The following is a 19,302-nucleotide window of genomic DNA, read 5'->3' as shown; positions in this document are numbered from 1 at the left end:
GCAATGGAAAAAGGATGGCTCAGTTTTCGATCCAGTCCGCAAAGCATCATGGGAGACAAACATGAGACATGCGTAATTATGTGTGTCTGGACTGTCGTGACTTGTGGTGTCAGTCAGGGATCACCATCACCCCCGGGTCATACCTCACCCTGATGTATTTCACGGAAGGTTACCTGGTGAGTGATGAATGGTTGCCAAGGAGACGGCGTGTTTAGTGGAGCCACGCGCACAACTATCAACATACACATTGCTCATCATTGAGGACTTTTGCACGGTTGCTTGTCAGGGGATTGTACGTACGCACACTGTGTGCAAATTGTTACTTATATTTTTTTTAAACACCTGACTTTGCTCTCACACAGTATTGAGCCGAGGCCAAGTGCAGTACTACATGTCCCCAGCAGATGGCGCATCCATGGACGGTTGAGGTTAGCATTTGGGTTTTGGTTAGTTTTTAATTTTCGTTGTTCATTAAAGTCTTCAAAAAAATATTGTAATTGTGATGTGGTAGGCTTTATGGTGAGGGTTGAGGTTAACAACAAAGAAAGAAGAAGGTGCTTTGAGGTCGAAAATCCGTGTAGGCGGAGTCAAACGTTTAGGTCCACCTAACGTTGCGGAACAACTCGAGCTGCGCTCGGCATCCACGGCTTACGCCACTGCTAACCCAAGTTAGCAGAACTAAAAAAAAAAGAAAGAAAAAGAAGTGAGGTAATCGGTTGCCTCACTTTTTTGAGTCACCTCACTTTTTTTGAGTTATTGCCTCACTTTTTTTGAGTTAAGGTGAAAAGTTTTTCAGAACTTGAATGGTGTGATGACACCTAACTTTTTTTTTTTTTTTATTCATACAAGCTTTGTCTTACAGAAATTTATATAAATGTTAGTCTTAAAACTACTGGATTAAATTAACATAAATCCAAGCAAAAAGTGCACATCATGTTCAACTGCTGTTAAAACAGTTAAGTTAGCAGTATTTTGAGGATAGTATACTTAATCTATTTGATTATTTTGAATGTCCGGGTTTACAGTGACGTGCGAAATCCAGACAGATAATTTAAGGACAGTTTTGCTGTATTCCAAATTGGAAAAATCCCATTTTAATTGAATTAGAAATAGTAGATATTAATTCAACAAATGCACGCATATGTGCATATTTGTGTGGGGGAATAAAATTCAGCCCGGGAAAATATTCGTCGAGTGGGGGTGCGCCTGACAGACATTTGCCGAATACGTGCACTGAATCCTAATCGTCGGCGGGGGGAGTTGCGGAAGAGACGATGGACATGCGCCCCTTCATCATCGAGGGAGGGGGCTGCGGTGGCCAACATGATTGCTATTTGTCCTTCGACACCGGGGGAAGGGAGTGCGCATGGCAGCCAGTGGCCGGGGTGGGATCTTCTGAAATTCATGATGACCTGTCCGCCATGCGTTTGTATGCAAGCATGTGTATGAGTGGACGCGTGTACATGCATGCATGTGCGCAAAAGTGTGTGTGTGTCACTTAGCTGAAGTTTGAAGTGTTCTGACCGCTAAGCTACGCCCACCACAAAAATGTGGCCTCAGGCTGCCACTCTGCTGACTTCCTGTCTGCCGTGCGTGTGTGTGAGAAGGGTGTTTGCACTTCCAAGGCGTACGATGAATAGAAATGAAAATGCTCATTATAGCATTTGTGTTTGTACAAAATGTGTCTTTGACACGATTAAAACACAGGTGAGGCGTAGTGTGTGAAACGGTTGTGGTTGGAAGACCAGGGCGTCGACGTTGTCAATGCCTTGGTACAGAACAAACACACACACACACACACACTCCACCTTCTAAGAATACACTTTTCGCTTCAATTGAACTGCAGTACAACTATTTATACACTTGCAGCTTGTGTGGACTTATTTTTACAAGATGTGGTGCATACTTGAAGCAACGCACGCACGCACAAAGAAAGGAGACAAGAAATTGAAAAGTGCAAAGGAGATGAGGAAAGGAAACAATAGTCGGGTTTCCATCCAATCGTTTCAAATTTTTTAAGCGATTGACTGAAAATGCACAGAACGGACATGCGACTTGTGCCCGTTTCCATCTGTTCTTCTTTTGCAAATATTGTGAGGTGACTCCGCCGCTGTAGGTGGCGCTATACGCCGTAGAGATTAGATCCACCAGTAATTTAAAAGAAGAAGGAAAAACAGGAAGCGACTGCGCCATGCTATGACGATGAGTTTGCTTTTGTAATTCTTGATCAACCGTAACGCTTCTTTGCTGTTTTCCATCTAAAATTAATATTCACTTCTTTAATTGTTTCCAAAAAGGTTTCTGCTTCGTCGTTCCCCCAAAACATACCTTACTTTATTGTCCGACATTGCTTTGGGACTACGAACGTACATTTGACATACTATTCGGTCACAACGTGTGACGCGTATCCGGTCTTGTCAGCGTTTATTCACAAAACCTGTTTCCATAGTTTCGATACATTTCAAAATCCACCCCCCTCCAAGCCTGAAAACTTTTTAGCGAATTTTGGGCCCAAATTTCCTAGCGTTTCCATTCAGTTTTATTTTCGCATTTCTTGAAAATTTTAATTAAAAATGGGTGGATGGAAACCTCCCTAAAATGGCAAAATAAAAAAAGGAGACCAGGAAACGAGTCTGTGAAACTAATAGGGCAAAGAAGGCGAGCAATTGAAACAATGTGGGGGGGACGGGGGGGGGAGGAAAAAGAAGATAGCATAAAACAAAGACTGAAAAGGGAATAAAGGAGACAAGGAAAGAAAACAAGGAATGGAAAAGTGCAAAAGAGATGAGGAAAGGAAACAGTGGAAGAAATGAAAAGGAGGCACATGCCGGTAACTCAAATGGAGGAAAAAAAGGAGGTGAGGAAAGGAGATGAGAAGCAGAATAGGAGATGAACAAGGTGGAAGAAAGGAGGAGACAAGCAGAAGTGACAAAGTAGTCCAGCAAAAGAAACAAGGAGACAGAAATGAAAATATGTTGCTATATTAAGGAAGAGGAAATACAGCTGAGAACAGAGACAAGGAAAGGAAAGATGGAATTTGAAAGATGCAAAGGAGACCAGGAAAGCTAACAAGGTGGAAGTAAGGAAAGAAAGGCAGACAAAGCAAACGACGACGGAAAACAGATGAGGAAGACGGAAGGAAGGAAGGAAGGAAGGAAGATGACGAGGAGAGGAAACATCTATCCATCTTCTATCGCTTGTCCGGGGTCTGGTCGCGGGGGCAGCAGCTTTAGCAGGGAAGCCCGGACTTCCCTCTCCCCAGCCACTTCAACCAGCTCCTCTTCCGGCAGGATCCTACAGCATTCCCAGGCGAGAGACATAGTCTCTCCAGCGTGTCCTGGGTCGTCCCCGGGGCCTCCCGCCGGTGGGACATGACGCATCCGAACCAGATGCCTGAGCCACCTCAAAGGGTTCCCCTCAACGTGGAGGGGCAGCGGCTCAACTCCTAAGTCCCCCTCCTGGATGACCGAGTTTCTCACGCTATCTCGAAGGGAGAGAGACCCTGCGGAGGAAACTCATTTTGGCCGCTTGTATCTGGGATCTTGCTCTTTTGGTCACGACCCACAGCTCAAGGTCAAAGGTGAGGGTAGGGACGTAGATTGACCGGTAAATCGAGAGCTTTGCCTTTCGACTCTTTCACCACAACAGACCGATACGGAGTCCGCATCACTGCAGACGCTGCACCGATCCGCCTGTCAATCTCCCGAGGAAACAAAGTCACAGAAAGGAAACGGTAAGAAATAAAGCCGAAACAAGGACAGGAAACGAGGAAGGAAAAGGAGACGAGGAAAGGAAGTCAAATGAAGGAAACAAGAAAGAAATAGAAAAAAAAACAAGACAGTCAAGGAAAGGGAATAAGACCAAGAGGAGCAGGAAAGGAGTCAAGGAATGGAGGTAAGTGAAGTCTTGCAGACCTTGCGTGCGTCTAAAAATAACTTCAAGCCACAACAACAAAAATGAAGCCAGTGGCCTGGGGGCGAGCAGACCACACCCACACGGCGCATATTTAAGCAGCCGAGGTGAAGGTGACAAGAACCCGAGCAGAAGATCGACATGACTTCCTGTTCCACCTGCAAAGTACTTCCTGTACTTCGGCCGCCACGCCGCCGATGCCGCGTCTTGTACCCGCCGTCTCGCTGCAGGAGGTGGACCCCGAGGGAAGAGCCCGACCAGGCCCTACGTTGGGTCCGACTCCTCGGAGCGCTGCTCTTTATGCAGATCTTCAGCGAAGACTCGAGTCCAGGTGAGAGAAGGTTCTACTCTTGTCCAAAAATTGTAGTCCTAAGAGAAGCTTCAAGTCTTGAGAGATGGTTCTAGGCCTAAGAGAGAAGGTTGTAGTCCAGAGAAGGTTTTAGTCCCAGGTGAAGGTTTTAGTCTAGAGATTAGGCTCTTCCCTTGAACAAAGGTTTTAGTCCCAAAAGAAGTTCCTAGTCCTGAGAGAAGGTTGTACTTCCGTAACAAGGTTTCAATTTAGTCGAGTCCCAATAGTTGGGCAGCATCGCAAGTTCTGAATCTAGTCCTAAGATAAGAATTTAGGTTTTTGTCCCAAAAAGTGATGGTCTAGTCCCAAGAAATAGTTGAAGTCCGGATTCTAGTCCACAGCAAAGGCTTTAGCGGTTACAGTCCCGAGAGAGCGCTATAGTCCCAAGAGACGGTTCTAGTGTTGCTAAAAGTTAGCATTAGCATTGTGTGTCTGACGCCATCTTTGTTGACTCTCTAAAGATGTGACGAGCACTGGAGGCGATGAAGGTGACCAGCCCACGACGTGTGAGCGCGATTTGGCGCCGGAGCAGCCATGGGGGGTGCGGCCCGTGGCCGGAGCTTCGGAGCCGCCATTGGACCGTCTGGTCAGCTGACCCCAGTGAAGAAGGGCTGGACCTGTTCCAAAACATTTCCATGATGTAACATTTGTAAATATACCATCACTGTATTTGTACATGTTTTTGCAATAAATCATTTTGTAATCAAGTGTCAAGTGTTTTAGCCTAAAATGGTTTCTTTAAACCAAAATGGCTGACTTTCTCTTTGTTTTAAAATATGGCTTCTTGAGACTTTTTTTTGTGGGACTTTAAAACAATTAAACCGGATTCCGGGACTGAATTTTCAAAATCAAAACTCACGGTGGTATGGATCCTTGGAAATGAGTTCTAAAATGGCTGCTGCTCTGAATCAAAATGGCCGACCTGCAGTTCCTATTACACCATGGCTTCTTGAGATGCTTTTGAGGGTCTACTTATGATGAAATTTGCTATTACAGCTCATGCTGAACTTTCATAACATTACAGAAGCTGCCAGGGTTCCAATTTTGGCCCAAGTATAATAGTATGAGCTGTTCCTAATATTTAGAGCCTGCGGTGGTGTTGACTAAGGTTCGCTAAAGTGTTTTTGAACTTCCATTAATCATTGCATTGAATGCGATGATGTGATCATGTGGACAAAATCCAGCTGGATAAAAAAAAACAAAAAAAAACAGTTGGCATGACCTGAAACCGTCAGGTATGTGTGTAAGAGAGAGGCATGAAGTAATCCCTGATTCGCCCACACACACACACACACACACACACACACACACACACACACACACACACACACACACACACACACGCACGCACACACACACACACACACACACACACACACACACACACACACACACACATGACTATGTGCACGGCTGGTATTGCTGGAAGGCAACGGCGACCTCCTCGTATCACCCAATGACATCATCGCAGTTCAAAGGTCGCTGTGTTTGATGCTCCGAGGTGTTTTTGAGGGCCTCGGCCTGTTTTGTTTTTCTGAATGTGGGAACATTAGCAGCGTTTAAGGCAGCGGCTCATTCAGAAGCATTGACCTAAATTTACAAGCTAAATTCTCATATTTTGCTCCATTAAATTATATGATCATAAACCCCAAGAATTTAGTAGTGTTTATATTGCCTGCGCTGTTTCCAGTACTGAATGTAAGATTTATTAATTTTTTTTTGTCCAATCAGATTTCAGTCTTTTATGTGTTACCATGTCAATGTAATCTGCCCAGGGCCTTCCGAAGCAGTCGCGCTGGCCCATGTGACTTGAAATGTATCAGCGTTGGGACTGTCTCTTTAACCAAACACATTTGGAATCCATTGCTCTCAAGGTGGCCTCCGATGATGTCAGCATTTTTTCCTCCTTCTGATCGGTTCGTCAAAGCAAATCAAGTTTGACAAGCAAAACACATCGTTTTGTGATCTGCACACATGATTACATTTACTCACGAGTATTTCTACTAAGTATGAAGTATTTGAAGTTTTTTTTTTTCATCTCCAGATGATGTACAGTGTATATAAAAAGTCGACACACCCCAGTCTTTTTGTTCAAAAGAACAAAACATATCATTTCAAACCTTTTTCTGCCATTGGTGTGACCTACAACCTGTGCAACTCAATGGAAAACAGCTTTTTTGTGAGGAGAAGCAAAGCAAAACAAGTGAGACAACATGGTTGCACAATTATGCACACCCTCTTGTAACTGGATTGCTGTGTTTAAGAATGAACACATTGATTTAAAGTCTCATTAAATGAGATTTAGCACACACTGGCCACCATTTAAACAACCACTCAACAGCGCCAATAAGTTCAACTGTTAAGTCGAATGAGTCCACTTTCAAAATAGGTCGGCTAAAAATGTCTCCGCTGGAACCCCGTTTGTGCCGCCGTCCATGTTTCTACACAGACATTTTTTTGCAGATGCACGCAGTGGACAGGAACTTGTCGAGCTCATCGGAGCTAACTGGCAGCTCACTTGTTCTCCTCGTGGACTATTGTTGAAGCATCGTCTGTAAGTGATTTTTAAGACACTATTACATGTGTAATGTAGATACAATATGTGGGAACTAAATGGTGATTAGTGTTTAATGGTAATCGCTAGCACGCTAATGCTTATCACGATTGCTAACCGTTTAGGATAGGCTAATTTTGTTGGTGGTTAATAATTCTCATGCACAAAAGAAAATAAATAATTAGTAGTTACATCAACTAAATTCAACTCATTTAGCTACTGTATAATGATGTGGCCTACGTGTGAACTCAATGGTGGCTAGGGTATGTTTACCTTAAATGTAATCACTAGCGCGCTAATGCTAATTGTGATTGCTAACTGTTTAGTATAGGATAAAGTTTAATGTTTAATAAGTACAGAAGATAATAAATAATGAGTAGTATCCACTCAATTCAACTCACGTTCAATCTTAGTGGATTAACAAAAAATAAATAAAAAATAATAATAACATTAATAATAAATTAGCATTTTATGGAGGTAGGGAGGCGTTTATTCGATGGAATAATTAATAGGATAATCCTTTTTTTTTTTTTTTTTTAGATCATGACAGCTCTACCTTTATTATGTTTTATATTTAAAATAGAGACCTATTTTTATTTATGAAAGGAAAAAAATGGTGGTGGTAAATCCCGTTAATGCTATTATTACTCACCTGTCGTATGTGTCGAGAGCGATTCTCACAGTCGTCTGTCAACGTGTGTCACACGCCCACATACTGATTATTATCATTAGGGTTATTTTTTTTATTTATTTAAAGTGCCAATTGATGCCATTTCCTTAAGATGTCAATCAATTCTCTCAACTGGGGTTTTCTTCAACTTCTTCACACTTTCCGTTCCCTTTCCGTTTCCTTTCTGTGAAATGTCAACACATCCTTTTACCTATTTTCTTACAATTTACCTCATTTACACTCTTTAAATAACCTAAAAAGGAAACAAGCAGGACAAGGAAATTCACACAGAAAAAAAGGATTCAACCTGAAATCTTCAAGTGAGCCAAAATCCAGTTGGACTCAAGTCCCAGGTCCCAAGACAGCATGCAAACCCACAGTCAAGATTTGAACCTGGCACGCTTTACTACGAGGCAGATAAGCTAACCACAAACTTCACCATGCCATAACGCGGGAAAATTCAGTTCAACTTGATTCTCAAGTCCTGAGATGACCCCACAGAAAGCATCCAGACTCAAACCAGGAACCCTTGATTGTGACGCAAACCACATACCGCACCATGTCGGGCTACAGTTGAACCCAAGTCTCATTCCCTGGACAAAATGCAAACCCCTCATAGAAAGGATCCCCAAGTCCTGATTCAAACCTGGAACTTATGATCATGGGTCCACATTCAAACCCGGAACACGAGACTGCGAGCCAGACATACTAACCACACACTATGTTATTTCCACACATCTAGGAATATTTAACAAATATTGCATGGCCAAATATACAGTAATTCCGGATGATTTCTGATGCCCACTGAGTCTTAACTTTGGAAAAACCAGTGCTGATTGGCCGTCGTGACAGCCAATCAGGTGCTTCGCGGGCTTTCCACGGGTCAGAGTGAGTCCAGCTGAGTTTCCAGGAAAGGATGATGACTGGCGCTTTTGTGCGCGCTTGTGAGTTATTGTCTGGGAGCGAAAGAGCAGCATTTGCTCTACCCACGGCCCGGCTTGGGAGCGGGGGTGGACCGACCCTCTCCCAATGGACCAATCAGAACGAGGCAAAGAAGAAACAGAAGAACTGCTGAAGCATGAATGAGTCTTCCTTTAACTCTTTCAGGGACTTGAACACAAGGAGATTTTCTTTTATTGGAGAGATGCACAATCCAAATTTAATGTGGAAGTCAACCTTAAACATTTCTTAACAATAACATGTTATATGCGACCTCACTAGTCCAAACATGACATTCTGATTAATGTTACATTTGTGGAATATGAGTTATGAAGCAAAATCCTGCCGTTTTTATCCATCTCAGGGGGCGTCCATTTTGCCACTTGCTGTCGACTGAAGATGACATCACAGTCGTTCAAGGTTCAGGCGACGACCAATCACAGCTCGCCTGTTTTCTGAAGCCGATCTGTGATTGGATGTCACCTGAGACCTGAGCAACATTGACGTCATCTTCAGTCAACAGCAAGTAGCAAAATGGCCGCCCCCCTGAGATGGATTAAAACGGCTGGATTTTGCTGCTTAACTCATATTCCACTAACGCAATATTAAACAGAATACCATATTTAGACCAGTGGGGCTAAATAAAATATATTATTGTCAAAGTTGACTTCCCATTTGAAGTTGTTTTGCTACATACGATTTCTGCTGTTCACATTCTCATGCCTCTTAAAACTGGACCTGATAAATTCATATCCTATTTCATTCTCCAAATGTCATATGTTTGTAAAGCACTACACTACCCACGATTCCTCAAAGTTTGTTGTCGTGGAAACCCCACAAACAGGAAGCAGTTCACCACGGACACACGTGGCCGACGCGTGACCGTCCCGTGACCGACCTGCATGTGCGTGCGAACGTGACCCCCGGCCTGGCATGTCCTCACCTGGACGCCGCCCGGTTCGGCACGTAGGCCCGTTCCCATGGCAACCGGCCAAACCTGGGCCCATCAAAAGAGCCTTTGAGCCGGTTACCGCACAGATACTGACCCAAATCCACGCAGCCGCCGTCGTCATGGCAACCGGGCAAGCATGCGGTGAGGCAAAAACAAAACAGTCAGCGTTTCTTAAAAGTTTATTTTTTATTTTTTAGGATTTTTGTCGATTTGCAGCCTCGGAGTAGATCAAGGCGGTTACATAATGAGCGGAACAAGCCGGGTTGTGTGTCACACGGGGGATGCAGACACAGTGAAACACTAAAACAACACCTTTTTCCCGCCACGCGAAGGCCGCTCACTTCCAGTCAGAGCGGAAAAAAACCACGCAGACGTTTTACACGACTTTCCCTCTGGACACAAAACACACAAGTCACCTTTAGTGTTTTTCTTATAAACACACAATTTCTTCTTCAGTTAGCAAATAGCTCAAATGCAGTATCATGACTTTGAAGCATAAAATGTTGTGTTTTCTTGTGGCCTAATGTTACCTTTTCCTGCGCAAATATCATTTTTGAGGCAAAACATATTTCCGTAGCCTTTTTAACATTTTCTGTTACAGACCCTTAACAGTGTTTTAACAGCAATGTGTCGCATTTACATGAGGAATCTACCATTTGAACGTCTTACGTTGTACGTTTATGTGGTCTCATGTAACCTTCCTGTGAACGAATACATTGTTTACATGAGGGTTTGAAAGATTTGGAAAAATAATCGATTTGAGATTATTTCTTTCCTCCTCAATATATTGATTATGATTTAATGTGACTACTTTTTCAAGGCTCTCTTCCCATGTATTTTTTTTTAACAAACACAACATCAATAAATTAATCTGTAGTCCAATAAATATTTTTATTATTATTATATTATTAATTATAACCACATACATAACTAGCAGAAATGAAGCAGAGGTTTTCTCTCTTTTTTTCCTAAATCGCAGCTTTTGCAATTTGAAAATTGACAATATCGATTTTAAATGTGAATTAATTATTCAGCTCTAGTTTACATGTGATAATGTTTTTTCCAGGCTCAAATTGAGGAAGAGGTGGTATCATCTTGACTATGATGGGTGACTGCCGATATCAGTTATCGGTATCGGTGCTAATACCAGTCTTATTTTAAGGTCAGGTCGGCAGCCATTTTACGACCAGGGACTAGAAATGAGAAATTATATGAATACAAAGTTTTAAGAAAAGAAAAAAGAAAGCTGTTCCTTCTTCGGTTGTTGCTTCAGGTCTTTCCGGTGCACTGCTGTTGATATAGCGCCTCCATAATGGCGCATCACTGCAACTGCAGTTAAAATGCGAGCTCAATCAACACAGCTGGAGCGCTGTGTTGAGCGATATCAGTGGCTCAGGCTGGACGTGGGGAGCAAATTAGGTGGGGGTGGCCGCCTCTGAATTTTGTACACAGAGAAAACCCTGGATATTATTAGCCTGTTTGAGTACAATTATATTATTCTTTTGGTCGAATTTAGCCTTTTATGGCAAAATGTCACATTTGTTGTGGTGTAACATACAGAATTATACAATATCTTGCCACAGAACATGTGTTTCACCTTTGAACTCGATGATTTTTCCCGTCAACACACGCAACGGCAGTCATGTGCGGTGCGGAGGCTCACTTCCTGTTACGGCACACAAGCAACGAGCATGACATTCTTTTTCATGTTGAACAGAGGTGAATCCCCGTGCGTGTTTTTGTCAGTGTTACACGCCCGCTTATGTCATCAGAATCAAAGTTCCTTTGGCGAAATGTTGCTCAGGTCGGAAAAACACCAGCGGCCCAAATCCCAGCTCGTGTTTTTACCTTCAACAAGCTCCAAGTTCAACTTTTAAGTGTTGTCAATTATCTGAAATCTGTTTCCGGTTATGTTACATTGAGTCAAATGTGATCATTCATTCATCAACATGCCTCCACTGTACAATGATTTCAAAGGATCTAGCATTGTTCTACTATATTACACATGTCGTATTGTAATTAAAAAAAAAGACAGATACCAGAGGTGAACTTTACTAATGATTTAGGCACGAAGAGATGTCGCTGCATTCCTGACATGTCTGGTCACGATCGTCATTTTTTCATTCAGAAACTTCAGCGGCGGTATCGTGAAAAGAAGTTCAATCACTTATTGGATTGGAAAAGGCTAATAATAAATGTATTATATATTTGTAACATATCTAGATATACAGGTATGTGTAAAATGATAACGTAATCCTTTAAAACAGGAACATTTAAAAAATAATAATTAATGTTGAATTAATTAGGATCATAGTGGAGAAAAGCTTTATCGAAAAAATTTATGAAAAAAGTAAATCATAAATAGATGTTTTACTGTTCCTAAATTCAATATGTAATAGCAACAATATTTACAAAATACTTTATATACAAAAAAATGAATAATACACACTGTATTTTAAAGTGATTTTTAAAACTTTATGAACCAACTTAAATGGTAGAAAGTAAGCATGAGCAAATCGATTCATACATAAATACAAAAAAATGAATATGATTAGAAAACGTTCTGTCTGAAATATTTACATAAAATATCATAAGATATAAAGGCTTTTTCATTCATAAGTAATACAGACAATAAAATAACAAATGTTGATCTTAACCCTAAATAAATGATCAAACGTGTGATTTTTCCGTCTGCAAGTTGAGTAAGAACGTGCAGGCCGGGGGGGGCGTGGCTTGGCCCAGCGCTGTACTGACGTCACCGCGTGCTAATGTATAAATCACACTTTTTGCTTCTGCACTCATCACACGCCTCAAGACACTCAAAAGAAAAGAAAAGCCACGATATGTACTCGACAAGCTCCACGATGCTTCTCTTCAGACGCGAAAGTTTAACCCGGCGCAACACGCAGCCTGAAGTGTTCACGTTCGAGCACATCCCGGCGGCCGCGAGCTCCCCGGCACCCGCCCGGCCCAAGAAGCGCTGTACTCGGGTCATGTACCCCGCCAAGGTCCGCATGCACCTGCCGCCCCCGGAGAAGAGCGCGGCCAAACGCTGGCTGCTTCTCCTCGTCCTGGTGCTCCTGTGGCAGATCTACACCGAGGAGCCCGACACGCCGACCGGCAGCGACTACCAGACATTCCCCGCCGGCGGCGACGCCGCTCCGGCGGCCGCTCCCTCCAGCGCCTGCGAGGCGGAAGCTCCGGCCGACGCCACCGCCGGGCCAGCCAGCAACAGTTTGGTGGCCCTTCTCGTCTACCATCGGCTGGGCGGTGAGAACTAAACCAACCCGGACATCGCGGTGGTTCGACGCGGAAGCAAGCCGAGCATGAAGGGACCGAGCGGAGGGGCAGAGACGAGTCCGCTCAATCGTAGCGGAGGAAGCAGCTACCCGCCGGCGGCCGGCTGAGGCCTGGAGGAGACTGGAAGCCAAGAAAAGAACAAAAAACTGTGAACTTTAACCAGAAACTTGAATTGTTCATTGACTGCACTTCATAACTGACAGTTGTCATGTCTTATTTATTTATTTATTTATTATTATTAATGTTATTTGCTATTTATTGATCAACAACTTGAATAATAAAAAAAAATGAAAATGATGACACGTGTAAGGCCTTTTTACTGTTTACAATCCATCCTTATAACACTAAGCTTTAAATATGTTTTTATATCATTTTACTGAGACAAACATTTTTCTTAGTTTGTATAAAATATAAATTTCTAATGGCAAAATATATATTAGTTCTTTGGTGAAATTGTATGTTTTATGCCCCGATATACCAAATTAATGACCACATTTGAAAATATGATTTTGATGTCATTTCTTGAACAAATGGTCAAAAAAGACATTTTCAGGAGTCAAAAGTGGGCTTTTTATGAGTAAATGTAATCTTGTCATGTCAGTAGGATTAAAACATGATCGTTTATATTTGAAGACAACATAACATAAATATTACAGCAACACTCACTTGATTGACATTCAGCTGACTCATCAAAGTGAATTCATTCAAAAAGAATTTTAATAGACGTTTAAGTCCAAAATCTACACAATATAGCTTAACTCAAATATAATGTGTGATGAAACATTCCACCTTAAAAGGAGCGTCTGGCCCGTTTGGATGGGGGTAGTCTTGTCGCACAGTGATGATGTCATCCCTCTAGTGCCTCAACAGACATTCTTCAGATGCGTAGACGCTTGCTAGGCTTTCCAACCCAGTGTGGCAACATCACATCTTTGTTGTAAAAATATTTTGACATAACACTGCTTCGGCCGGCCGTTTTCGTGCAGGCGTGGCGACAGTACTCACACTGTGTACTAAAGTACAAGTGCAAATACTGGCTACGGCAGCCACGTTCCAGGCCACTGTAAACGAAACGGGACGGTCACAAGACAACACAGTGTGACGAGATGGCAAATGTGACAGGCTGTGATTGCCGTGGAAGCCCGGAGAGTTTTATATTGTCAAAACATTTGATTGAGGAAGTGTTTTTGTGAATAAAGCGCTCTTTTGCATGCTTTGGTGCAAAAGATGGACTTTTCCTCTTTGGCTTGGAGGACACGTCATCCATGATCTCCACAAGCAATTTGACTTGGACTCGTCAGACCACAGCACAATTTTCCATTTTTCTATCTCGGATAGAATAGCCCTGTTGTTGATATATAGCTTTCGCTTTGCTTGATAGAGTTTTAACTTGTAGTTGTAGACATAGCAACAAATTGCGTTTACATTTTCATATTGTCATGTCTGGGAAGATCTGGTTTTGGTTGAGGGTCCCGATTGGTCCTGAGTGGGTTCCTGCCCTTCCGCGGGTCGACCAATCCGGGCCCTCAGCCACTTGTGCCTGGCCCCAGGTGTGACTAGTTACCTAATTAGTGTGGGTGTATTTAGTTCCCGGCTGGTGATCAGTCGGCGTGGGATCATTGCCGCTTGTCACGGTCACCCCCGGAGTCTTGTCTGTCACGTTGTTTTTTTTTTATCTTTTCAGTTCCTTGTTTATTTAGCATTAACCAGTACCCTGGTTAGTGTTTTCTGTAAAATAAAGCACGCCAGTCTTGCCCGCACTCCTGCTGTGGTTCTCCTGCCTCCCTGCATTTTGGGTCCTCCACTTCACACGCCGACAGACACCGCGCCGCTCCGCGACAGCACCGTAACACATATTGGAATTTTGTCTTTTTTTTTTTTTCATTCTATAATGTTTTAATGACAGCATATTGCAGTTATATGAGAAGCATGAGAATCATTTTAATTTCAATATGATGTCTTTTAAAGAAAATAATGATTTCAAGGCAAAATGTATAATGTTGATAGTCTTTGTGAAAAATATTGCTTGCTATCTACTTGAGTACTTCTTTCCTGGTCAAATATTTATTTGTTTTGTGACAATATACACAATTGATTTCAGGACAGACTGCAATTTGTGGCATTTCACAACTTTTTGTGATTAGTGTCCAAATACTTTTGTCCATGTCTCATGAGCTGTAATATAAACTTCACCAAAGCAGCAAACATAAACATATGACATCATCCAAACAACATTGCGTGTGTTTGTGTGGTTGTTATCAACACTCGAATGATAGCGGTCTTGGACACGCACGCGCGCGCACACGTTTCTATACGCGCACACGAAACGGAGCGCTTGTGTGGTTGTTTAGGAGAACAACACTAAACAAAAGATGGATTCATCATGCAGCTGCCAATCACAGGATGGCCTGGGGGGTCACGTGATGAGTCATATACTGCTGATGGCGTGAGTGCAAAAGAAAGAAAAAAGCCCAGTTTAGAAAAAATAAATGGTAACACACAATTTTTCTTTTTAACAACATTGTCTAATATTGACTTTGTGAGCACAAATAAAGATGTAATGGCACGTTATCACATTTTTATCAGAAACCAGTCTTTTTAAGCAAAATTGTATTATTTAAATTTAAAAATGTAGTCTTGTAAGAATTTTCCCCCTCCGAGGCTAAACATAACATTCTCATAGTCATTAAGCTAAACATACTAACCAAAGGCAAAGTTATGTGATTGTTTTCAATACACAACTTATATTTTTTTTGTTTATTACTTTCGTTTGACAGTAAATTTCAATTGGAAAAGGCAATAGAAAGCTTGAAGTGTCTTATTTGAGTTGAGCTGAGGTGTTGTGAAGTGATTTATTTCACTGCCACTACACAGCGCTGGTATCTCAACAACAATGGCTGGTATCTAAAAAAAAAAACTCATAAATTTGGTCACTCAAGGCAACACAGTGATAATGAAATCTTTTTTCTTTACTTTCTTATATCCTTTTTGTGAGCAAACGTCATCTCTTAATTGAAAGTATCACTTAAAAACAACAAACTAGTCAGTTGAAGTAAAAATCTTATCATTTAAAAGGAGTGTCAAATGTAACTTTTCCATAAACAAACTGTTTTAAATGCAAAAGCTAACATTTTTATAATATACTGTGGGTCTGTGAACAAACGTAGTCTTTTAATTGCGAAATGTTGTATTAACATGAGAAACTGGCAGGTTTATGCAAAAATGGCTTCTGCTAATTCTTCCTTTGCCAAGTCTCACTTCCTCCTCCCCCGTCATTCTAGTTGCATGAGTCGTTCCAGTCGTGGGAGCCAGAAGAAGATGAGTGTGGAAGCGGAGGGCAGGGGAGGCCTGGAAAGCGCAGGAGTCGGAGGTTCCCTGACTGCATAAGAGCGGAACGAGTTGCGGTAATGCTGGAGGCCTTCGTTGTGAAGTCTTGACATATTTAACACTACATGAAAGAAGAATACATGAAACTGGCCCACAAACACATGTAACCAGAAAGAAATCCAAAACCAGTTTGGAAGGTAGAAAAAAGACAACGCAAGTGGAAAGTAAAGATTCCGAGACCATCATGGAAACTAAAAATAAACACATCACACATTGCAGTTTTAATTGATCTGGTTTATAATTAATGGGTAATTGTCTTTGTGCAAATGTCACTACTGGAGGAAATAGGCCAGCGTGCTAGACGGTTATGACATAACGCCATCTATGAAACCGGAAGCACACATTACAGCTTTAATGAACACATTTAATAGCCAGCTGTATAATTGTTTTTGTGTTAAGTGACACAGCATGAAGAAGACATGCGAGTGTTCTTGTGTAAACATGCTAACATGTTAACAAATGCTAACACATGAGACAACATCACCCATTATCCTTCAAATAAAGCTTTTCTTGTGTCATAGCGAGAGTGGGTATGCTAATGCACTAAACATGCTAACATGCCAGAAAACAAAAACACAAGAAACCACATCACTCTTAATTTAAATTAATGAATAAAGTTTGTTAGAATGGCGTAAGAGGAGACATGTAAGTGGGGTGAATATGCTAACTACATGTTAGCAAACACACAAGACAACATCATGAGGTGAATGCGGTATATGCCACCGAGGAGGCGGGACTGCCGACTTCCTGGTTTTCACACATCAGCTTTGTTCCCGTTTCCTGTTTGCGACGTGTGGGCGGCGTCCCAGTTCTTGCACTTCCGCCTTTGTGCCCCTCGGTTGCGCTCTCCCGTCGACGGGTGCAATTGTTTAGCGTGTCTGTGTTGTCCGCAGCATTTCAGAGAGTTGAGACGGCCATCGGCGGGAGCGCACGGTTGGGGGGCGCAGCAGTGGGGGTGCGAGTGTTTGAACAAGGCCATCGGTGGCTGGAAACAACGCTGATGTGTGAACCTACCACATAGGACGCAAATATACATTACGACTTTAATGAAGCCCGGCAATTTTATAATCATTCGCATAATTAGTATAACTATGTGTATAACTGTCACAGCAGCAGGAACAATGCTAGCATGTTAACAAATACCAACAACATCAAGCAAATGAAGCAACAGCAGGATAGTCTGGGGGAGGGATATACATACTAACATGTCAGCCATGCTAACATGAATCACATACATTTATTATCTATTAGCATAATTTAACAATTAAAGTTTGCGTAACAGACGTAGTGGGCTAAATGCTAACATCGTCAAGGAAAAAGGAAGCAACCACAATACAAACACATAGCTTCAAGAATGCTGTCCTAAACATGCTAACATGTTAGCCATGCTAACATGAATCATATTTAATATCGATTAACATCATTTTAAAAATTTGTGTTTGTGTAAGAGACATGTAGTGGGTTAAATGCTAACATCGTCAAAGAAAAAAGAAGCAACCACAATACAAACACACGGCAGACTTAATCTTTAGCTTCAAGAATGCTGTCCTAAACATGCTAACATGTTAGCAAAATCTAACACATGATACTTTATGAATGAGCTAATAGTTGTGTGAGTATCGGCAGTATCATGGCATGTACTGTATATGCATTATTTCAACATGCATGTTTGGAATTCCGAGCATCTGAAGAGTGCGTCAGGAATGTGGAGTGTGTCAGGAACTCCCCGGGAATGTCTCGTTGTCGATTTAGTCACAGAGGGTTGACACCACGACGGCGACCAGCCCTAAATACATTGCTATCGTGCTTCCCACATGACTTACAAACAGAAATATGATGATGATGGTCCGAGACAGTTGCCTTTTCTGAAGGAACAAATTGGGCACCAAACGCCCATCAGGTTTGCCAAGATATTTTCTCACAGGTAGGCTATTTATAAAATGCATGGTATGGTTGTCTTGTCTTTGACTAATTTAGCAACATGGTAGTTAGCCTGCGATGCTAACGTCAGCTCTATAGCAAGCTAACCATTTCAGCGCCAAAAGAACGCATCTGTACCATTGGTCAGAGCAACAAAAAAGACAACTAATTCACTGGCCACTCGATGATCATGGTAACTATTTCTAAATGTACAGTTTTCAATTGAATTTTTCTTTTTCTTTTTTCAATTCAGTTTTTCAATCAATTTACATGGTAGGATGTAAATTCCGAGTGACGTTCCATCTCCCTTAGAAGCAGTTTACCTCACAAAATTTTTTTTGACTGACACGTCACAAATTCAAACTAGCGTGATAGAGAAAGAGGCCAAAATCACTTCAGATTTGTTTAAATTAAAAGCCATTTTACACTATTTTCTTAATCACATCTTGATCAAATGGCAAAGAAAGGTTTGTTTTGCGAGTGGTTCCAATGATGATTCTAATAGAAGATGGATGATATTGATGATGAATATGATGTTAATTTTGATTATGGTGATGATGATGATTGAAATGACGATGAAGATGGTGATAGGTGACAAAGAAAGTGATGATGATGAAGGTGATGAATAAAATAAAAAAATGTGTGCGTTGTTGCTCAACATGTAGTCATTGAGTGTTAAAGGTGTAGTAATGAAACACACCCTGGACGCGCCCTGGCGAGCAAGCACACAGGAATCCTTTTTTTCCCTTCTTTTTTTCCTTTCTTTCTTTTTCTTAATCTTTTAATAGTGAAATGTTGTGAAAGAAAGAAAGTTCCTTTTGCTACCTGGCAGGAAATCGGAAGTGGCTATAGCGTGTTTGCATGACGCCATACAAGGAGTGCTTAGCATGCTCAAATGATACTAGTAGCTACATAACGTGCGTGCGTGTGTGTGCGTGTGCGTGTGTGTGTGTGTGCGTGCGTGTCACACTCCCTCCTCTTCCTCGCCCACCTCAATAACAACATTCATGCGGTTAAAAACATGTGCTTACATGATAAAAGGACAGCACTTTGGTCGTACTTGTTTTGTCTTGACGGGTAGCATGAGGGGATAGAGACAAAAATAGTCACGTGACTTGCAAGGTGGCCAGGGTCTGGTAGGGGTTGAAGAAATAAAAGGAAGATGGAATGCTTTCTTTGAAAAGTAGTGGCTAATTTATTATTATTATTTTTATTATTTGCTATCATTAATAATACCTAAAAAAAATATTAAGTGTGGTGTGCAACGATTTAAGATGGTTCAATTTGAATGTAGAATGATTCAATTCAGCGGGATTGTG

At 41.8% G+C, this 19,302-nt stretch overlaps 1 protein-coding gene across 1 annotated transcript; it reads left to right on the top strand.

Annotated features, from left to right (window-relative positions):
• The first annotated feature begins 12,168 nt into the window (after positions 1 to 12,168).
• Positions 12,169 to 12,973, top strand: ier3 (immediate early response 3). The gene has a single exon (XM_077560744.1). The coding sequence runs from the start codon at positions 12,220 to 12,222 to the stop codon at positions 12,655 to 12,657; it is 438 nt and encodes a 145-aa protein (XP_077416870.1). The 5' UTR covers positions 12,169 to 12,219; the 3' UTR covers positions 12,658 to 12,973.
• Positions 12,974 to 19,302: the final 6,329 nt, after the last annotated feature.

The sequence above is a fragment of the Vanacampus margaritifer genome, chromosome 3 (genome assembly GCF_051991255.1).
Source record: "Vanacampus margaritifer isolate UIUO_Vmar chromosome 3, RoL_Vmar_1.0, whole genome shotgun sequence".
Classification (NCBI taxonomy): domain Eukaryota; kingdom Metazoa; phylum Chordata; class Actinopteri; order Syngnathiformes; family Syngnathidae; genus Vanacampus; species Vanacampus margaritifer.
Note: the sequence above shows the minus strand (reverse complement) of the source record. Positions and strands in the feature narration are given on the sequence as shown.

Bases quoted from the DNA above. Each gene is read 5' to 3' on its own strand.
- ier3 (XM_077560744.1), top strand. From the start codon at position 12,220: ATGTACTCGACAAGCTCCACGATGCTTCTCTTCAGACGCGAAAGTTTA.